The sequence below is a fragment of the Melanaphis sacchari genome, unplaced genomic scaffold (assembly GCF_002803265.2).
Source record: "Melanaphis sacchari strain LSU unplaced genomic scaffold, SCAv2.0 Contig1933_pilon_pilon, whole genome shotgun sequence".
In the NCBI taxonomy this organism is placed as follows: domain Eukaryota; kingdom Metazoa; phylum Arthropoda; class Insecta; order Hemiptera; family Aphididae; genus Melanaphis; species Melanaphis sacchari.
Window position 1 is genome coordinate 1 of NW_020270937.1, and position 7008 is coordinate 7008.

The following is a 7008-nucleotide window of genomic DNA, read 5'->3' on the forward strand; positions in this document are numbered from 1 at the left end:
ATATTTTGTACAACGACCATTAATTACACTTATTATTATCATCTTTACCCTGTGTGCAAAAATTGGTGCTATAGATGTCACATAGAGTTCTCATTTAGCAATGCGAAGTTATAAATTAATGCCTATTAACTTCTTTGAGATATACTTGGTACGCCAAACGCCAGGTTGATTGATATTATAAATACGATATTAGGTTAGGTGAGGTATCATATACATCTCTATAACCTCGCATGGTAATTATATTTAAGTAACAAAAGGTCAAATAGAAGTACATTTTACAGTTGAATAAATATCTAATGCAGGATCTATCAGAAGTTACAAAACAACGCATTCATGTCGCATAGAAGTACACATTATCAATAATTATAACGTCTATATGTGATCAATTAAATGCCTATATTTATATTCGCATGGATATCACATTGTTAACAACCTATTGCACATACTTTAAATGTAGAAAAGTACCTATTTATATTCATATATATTATTTATATATAAACCTACTTATCCAACATACCTAAGTTGATTGACTTGAATATATTTGTGTATTGTGTAATGTGTTCATGTAAGAATAAATTATAATAAAGTATTAATTTATTCATAATTTAATAATTAATATTTAGGTATTTAAATCACTTATAATAATATAACAACTAGGTAGGTACCTATAATATATTAATATATATAGGAATATACTCATAAGCGTGCACACGGGGTAGTCAGGGTAGGCACTTGACTACTCTGCGAACAACTCCCCCTCCTCAACTTAATATTATGTTTAACCATTTCAGTATGTCCGTAAACGGTAAAATGTTAGAAATAAGAATACTGGAAAAATTAAAAAAAATATATCGTCGTTAGTAACTGCCATGATAAAATAAATATATCATAATTTTATTTTATCAATTTATTGTATCATGGTTATCGCTGTTCAAACATTGAATTCTATCCATAGAGTAATACCACAGACTATGTTTTCATATACAAGATTTTCAAGGAAGAAAACGATACGTATCGATACGTTCCGGAAACGGGCTCGAGTGTTCAAGAAGTTTACGATACGTTAAAAAGTTACATCTGTATCCACGGTTGTATTATATTATATTGTATTATATATCTATTGTATCGAGATTTGACGTATAGTCTGTGGTAATACTCTATGATCTTATCGCAAACCAGACTGGTTGATTTCAGTTTACAATATTGAGTAATCCATGGCTAAATATATTCATATTTATAATTAGTCATGGAGTAATCTATTTTAGGTTCTATGGCTCCGTGGTAGACCATTGAATAATATCGATATTCGTTTATGATATTAATATTATGATAAAGTATTCGTGTTTTTACCGAATGTGACTACTGACTAACGAATTATTGCTCGAAAAAACGATACCTACATATTATAAAGAATTTAATTTGTAAATTATTTAATAAGGTGTATGTTAATTTAGAATTGTGATTTTAATCTCAAAAAATTTTTTTTTAGGTATACTACATTTAATTATTACTTATAAAATATTTTTTTATTATGGTAAATGCAGTTAAATAAAGTTACCCTATTAAAAATTTTTTGTTCATGTTAAATGTCAATGTGTAATGTATCATGTATGACTACCCTGCCAATAATGTCTGCGCACGCTTATGAATATACTATATAAAACCGCATAGCCAATAAACACAAAAGTAGATTGTAGGTAGTATGACTTACTTTATTGTGTACTTTATTACTTTTAAAACCTCAGTAGCTTGATATTATATATATATTAAAATACAATACTAATACTAGATAGTAGTAGTTAGTAAGATTATAGCAAAAATTATACACTAATTATTCTTATTAGGATAAAATATAGTATAGGAATAATAACAAATAACAGTATTATCCAAGTAAATGCATAATTTTATTTAATAAAGATCATGTAACAATGTAATTGCAACTGCTTTTACATCAGAAATATTAAAAAATAAACACTTATTCTTAATATCACACATATTAATAAGAAAACTATCTGTTTCATTAAATATATCTACATAGAAGTCTCCAACAATATCAGACACTAATGGATTATCAAAAAATGGGACTGCGTTGTATTTTACAACTTCAAAATATACACTTCCATTAGCCTTTTTAATAATTTTTTTAATACAAATAATGACATTGTTTTTCAACAAAAAATACATATTTTTCTTGTTTACAGAACTTAAAATACAATTTTCAGTTATTACATTTTCATAAAGAGTATCTGTGGGATCAGGATGAAATACATGATTATAAACTATTTTATTTTTTAAAATTGGATAACTAGCAATTGGTTCAACTATCTCAATATTTTTTTGTTCTATTATTCTATTGTATACATCTTGAAGAGGAAAACGAGCATTTTTTAATGACATTTTAATCATTTGTAGGCAATTTTCAAATTTGAACGCACTAAATTTGTCCAGTGGTCCATGTATCTTAACAAAATGTGCTATATGAATTAAACCATGTACATTATAGGTAATATACTCTTCACCATATAAAAAAGAATATTCTTCAACAAATTGTCTTAATAAATCATTGGCAACATCATTGTAAGCCATACATGTATCATTAGATAACAGGAGTCTAATGGCACAATGTAATATCATAAAGTGTTTGTAGAGAGATTTTTTTAATCTACCCTTTAGTACAATAGGGCCAGAGTATAACAAAAAAGATCTAAACTCTGTCGCTTTCCAATACTCCAGTTCTTCTAAAGACCGAGGGGAACGACTAAATTCTTTGGGGAAAAATGCTTTAAGACAAATAAGCTCTGAAGAAATTTCATTAGAAATATCATCATTCAAAAATCGAACTGGTTTTTTGCCTTTTTTCCAAAATAACAATAATCTTTTGACAACACCCAAACATATATTGTGCATATATTCTAATACCACGTTGTCTACTATATTTGTATTAAATTTGGTTAGTGGACAAAAACCTTTATGATAGTCTTCATCGTGTTGATTACGAAATGAAATATTTGTTCTTAAAGAAGAATTTAAGTCAGGAAAAGCCATTCGATTATTTAGAAAAACACCTTCTACAATACATGAATTACAGCTATGGTAGGAATTGTGCCCTTTTACATTCAAAATAAAAGCCTTTGCTGGGGCATCACAAATTATCTGGCTAATATTTAAAAAAAAAATGTTGTTATTGATAGACAAGCCACTGACTAATAATAATTCCATTTCAGAAATGAATGGATTTAAAAAATCAGATATTGAATTTGGTTTTTTATATTTATCATGGTAAATTCCAACAGGTACAACTATTTTAGATAATTCATGAATATCAATAAATGAAATTAATATAGGCCAAAAGTTGGATTTTGAACTTTTTGTTGTCGGAAGACCATCAATATTCAAACTTAATTTAACTATAGAAGTATCTTTAATTTTATCAAAGTATTTAGTTAAAATTGGTGTAATCATGAACTCAATACCTATATGAATATACGATCCTGGTTCTATACTAATAATTTCATGTTTTTTAGGAGTTTTTAATAAGGTTCTCGAATCTTTGGGTAATTTGAGACCTTCTGATCTTAAAATTACTAAAAGCTCATTTACAAAGTTATGTGATACATGGTATTTAGAAATTAACTTTTGTAATTTATTTTCCAATGAAATATTATTATCACAATCATTAACATAACAGTCACTTGCAAAATTATCCGTAACACATTCAGCAGTAGTATGTATTACTGTAGTACTAGTTGAGTTAGATTTTGAAAAGCTAATATCTGAACATACGGTCATTTCTGTAGTATCTTCAGACAATGGTGTTACTGGAGTGAAGTTATTTGAGAGTTCCTCCTCTGGTTGTGTTGTTACTTCCATGCTAATACAACCTGATTCCTTTTCGAGTGGATTAGCTGGTTTAATATTTTTAGATAGAATAGTACGTTGAAATTGTCTTCTTGACATTGCATGAATTTCTTTTTTTTTTTTCAACTATAATTAAAACAATAAATTGTATTATTAATGATCAAGAGTGATGCATTTTAATTATGGTGTACAAAGTGAAGCAAGTCTCCAACTAAATATTTGTAGTTATATTTAAATATAATTGTGTACTAATTAATGTGTTCGATGTTAATCTGCTAATAAATAATATAAAAATATAATTATAAATCATTTTAGTAACATTTTAGTTAATACATATATTTGTAATGCTCAAGTTTATCTATATTATATTAAAAAATCTGGAAAAATAATCCCTTTAAGGTGCATAACAAATTTAATAAATAAGGTTCGTTTGATTCATCTTTTTTATCAACAATTGAATTATTATAGTTATACTATGTCATAAGTGTTCCCATTGAATAGAGCGTACAGTTTATAAAGTTTATTAGATTACAATTATACACACCATAATTACTATAAATGATAAAGAGTATTGAATATTATTTAGATATATTTATTGTTTTCTCTCTTGTGAATCTCTGATTACCATGGCGAAACCATTCTTTCACATGTTCTTCGAAAACCACATCAGTATAACTAAAATTAATTCTACCTATTTCTATGGAAAAAATAAAAAATAAACAAGATTTTTAAAATAAGATACAATCATTTTTGTTTTTAAACAATAACTTTAATTTACCTTTCATTATATTAATTATTTTAAGATTTTCAAGGCGGAAATTATTTCGAAATCCGGTCCATGAGCATTTTGATGAAAGCTCGTTTGTAAACAAGCGTTGTAAAATGCGCTTAACAAAATTTTTAATATTCTTACCGCCAATAGTAGAAATGAAATTTATCTATGAATCAAACATTATATTTATGTATGAGAATAATTATGAAAAAGAAACTACTAGGATACCATTTTCTTTTCAAACTGCTCATCATTTTTTATTTTTTCATCAATATTTATAATATTTTGAAAGTCATTAATAGGAAATATAGAAAAACTATCATCCAATGGTTGTTTATTAGCTGGCATAGTTGATGAATCTAATAAATATTTTTCGATTCTATCCATTCTTCCATCAAGTCGTTTAATATAACTGTAAATATTTCTGAGAAGAATTACTTCAGCAGTTTCCACTACAAATGTTCACAAAAATATAATATTAATACCTACACAATTTAAATTTCTGAAAAGGTATTTTTTTAAAAATATTTATTGAAATTGATTAAAAAATAGAAATATTTTATTTATATAGTAGGTATTCATTACCAGGTTCATCAGAAACTATGTTATGATTTACAATATTTGATAAATCCTGCACTGAATGTGTGTTTAAACAAGACATGTTGAAATTGTCTTGTTGAGACGTTTCATTCAAGTTTATTTGTTCATTATCACTTTGATCTATAGAAATAATATTATTAAAAAATTAGTTAAAAGATTTTATGATTATTATTTGGTACTAAATAATATGAACCAATTGCATAATGTGTTTAAAGATTGTTAATATAATATATTGGACAAATTTAGCAATATTAAGATAAATTGATGAACACTAAAAAAAAAAAAAACAGTATGGAAAACAGTATGAATTAATGATATTCATTACAGTAGATAATTGACAAATATACTTTCCAGGGTTATCAAATACAGAAATCATTTCACTAATTGTACTCTGTGGCATAGATGAAAATACATGTGAATTACTATTGCTTTCATATACATTTGGATTGTTCATGTGTCCTGATTCGGACATCTGAGAATTGCCTTCAATATTTTGAAGTGTATTTATCACATCTGTAATTAATTCATTACTTAATTTAAAATGAAATCATTTTATATTTTTTATTTTATGCATTAAGATAGAAAGTACATACATGGTATGCTGCAATTATTAATATTGCTATTAGATACAGCTGCAGGCTCACCAGAGATACAATTTGAGTTAAAATCATTGCTGTATTGATTATAAAGAATACTTTTACTTGGACTTTTACTGGACTTTTTAGAAGGATTAATACTATGGCCAATTTTTATAGGAGAATCGCATATGTCTAAAAATTAAATTTCATGGGTTAACTTATTTTATTGAATTTATATAAAATATTAAGCATTCATCTACCACTGTCAGTATCTTCATTGTTATTTTTTAATCCTTTTCTTTTCCTTTTTCCTCGCCCAAGACTTCTTTCAGATTCTGATAAAAATATTTCTCTTTCTTTTTGTACTGCTTTATCATATGAATCTATATATATTTAAAAATTATGCAAAACAATAAGGTAAACGAAAATCACAATAAAACATACCATAACTTTCACCAATAATATTTACTGGGAAAGATGACCAGTCTACGTTTGGTTCATCTGCTTTTATTATCATTAAAGAAGTAACTCTTTGTTTACTTGGCCATCGACAGAAATCACCTGTACGGGTACTAAAGGTCCAATTACTTGGAATAACAGAATATTTATTTTCATCTTCAAAAAATCCTATTTTCCACTGAAAATATTAAAATAAAATAAATAATTATGTGCATAGTTTGCCTGTATATCTAAAAAGAATTAATTTAACTGTCAAAGACTGAAGACAACTATTTATTTGAGTATTCTTTGTTATCCTAATAATCCTACATTATGTGTTTACTAGATAAGTACTTAACTTAAAAATAAATGGTTTTCACAAAATTATTTTTCACCATAACTTTTCAAATGTTGAATTAGGTAGGTACCTACATAGGTACTTAGGTTAGGTTAGTTAGGTATTGTTAAAAAAAATAAAATAAATTTAATATTTACTTATAGGTATAATAGTTATTCGCTCTATAGTTTTTATTTGAATCGTACCTAGGTATTTTAAAAGTTTTATATATGCAGGGTTGTAAAATATTAAATAGGTATCTACTTGGTATACCTATACTCAGATTCATAGGTGTCAATATGTCATACAGAGAGGACTGATTCAGTAAAAGAATCTGTAGAAGACCTAGGTGTATATTGATTACTGTCATTACTGATTAGGTATTAAGCATTAAATAATATGTAAAAACACTAAAAACATATTTT

General features: G+C 26.2%; 2 protein-coding genes across 2 annotated transcripts; both read right to left on the minus strand.

Moving 5' to 3' along the window:
- Positions 1-1908: 1908 nt before the first annotated feature.
- LOC112592781 lies at positions 1909-3045 on the minus strand. Its single transcript, XM_025336935.1, has 2 exons — positions 2230-3045; positions 1909-2127 (listed from the first exon to the last, which is right to left on the minus strand). The coding sequence occupies exons 1-2, from the start codon at positions 3043-3045 to the stop codon at positions 1909-1911; spliced, it is 1035 nt and encodes a 344-aa protein (XP_025192720.1).
- A 1354-nt stretch (positions 3046-4399) lies between these two features.
- On the minus strand, positions 4400-6445 carry LOC112592780 (putative histone-lysine N-methyltransferase 1; the record flags this gene model as incomplete). Its single annotated transcript, XM_025336932.1, has 8 exons — positions 4400-4555; positions 4637-4796; positions 4859-5082; positions 5216-5350; positions 5621-5743; positions 5824-6000; positions 6069-6191; positions 6253-6445. Coding segments are annotated over 8 exons (1254 nt in total), but the record flags the coding sequence as incomplete, so codon positions are not given.
- Between the last annotated feature and the right edge of the window lie 563 nt (positions 6446-7008).

What these genes read in the sequence shown, in the direction of transcription:
- LOC112592781 (XM_025336935.1), bottom strand. Translation starts at nt 3,045, where the DNA reads ATGGCTTTTCCTGACTTAAATTCTTCTTTAAGAACAAATATTTCATTT. An exon ending in CAGATACTCTTTATGAAAAT is followed by an intron (nt 2,128 to 2,229) that starts GTAATAACTGAA and finishes ATTATTAAAAAG; the next exon opens with GCTAATGGAAGTGTATATTT.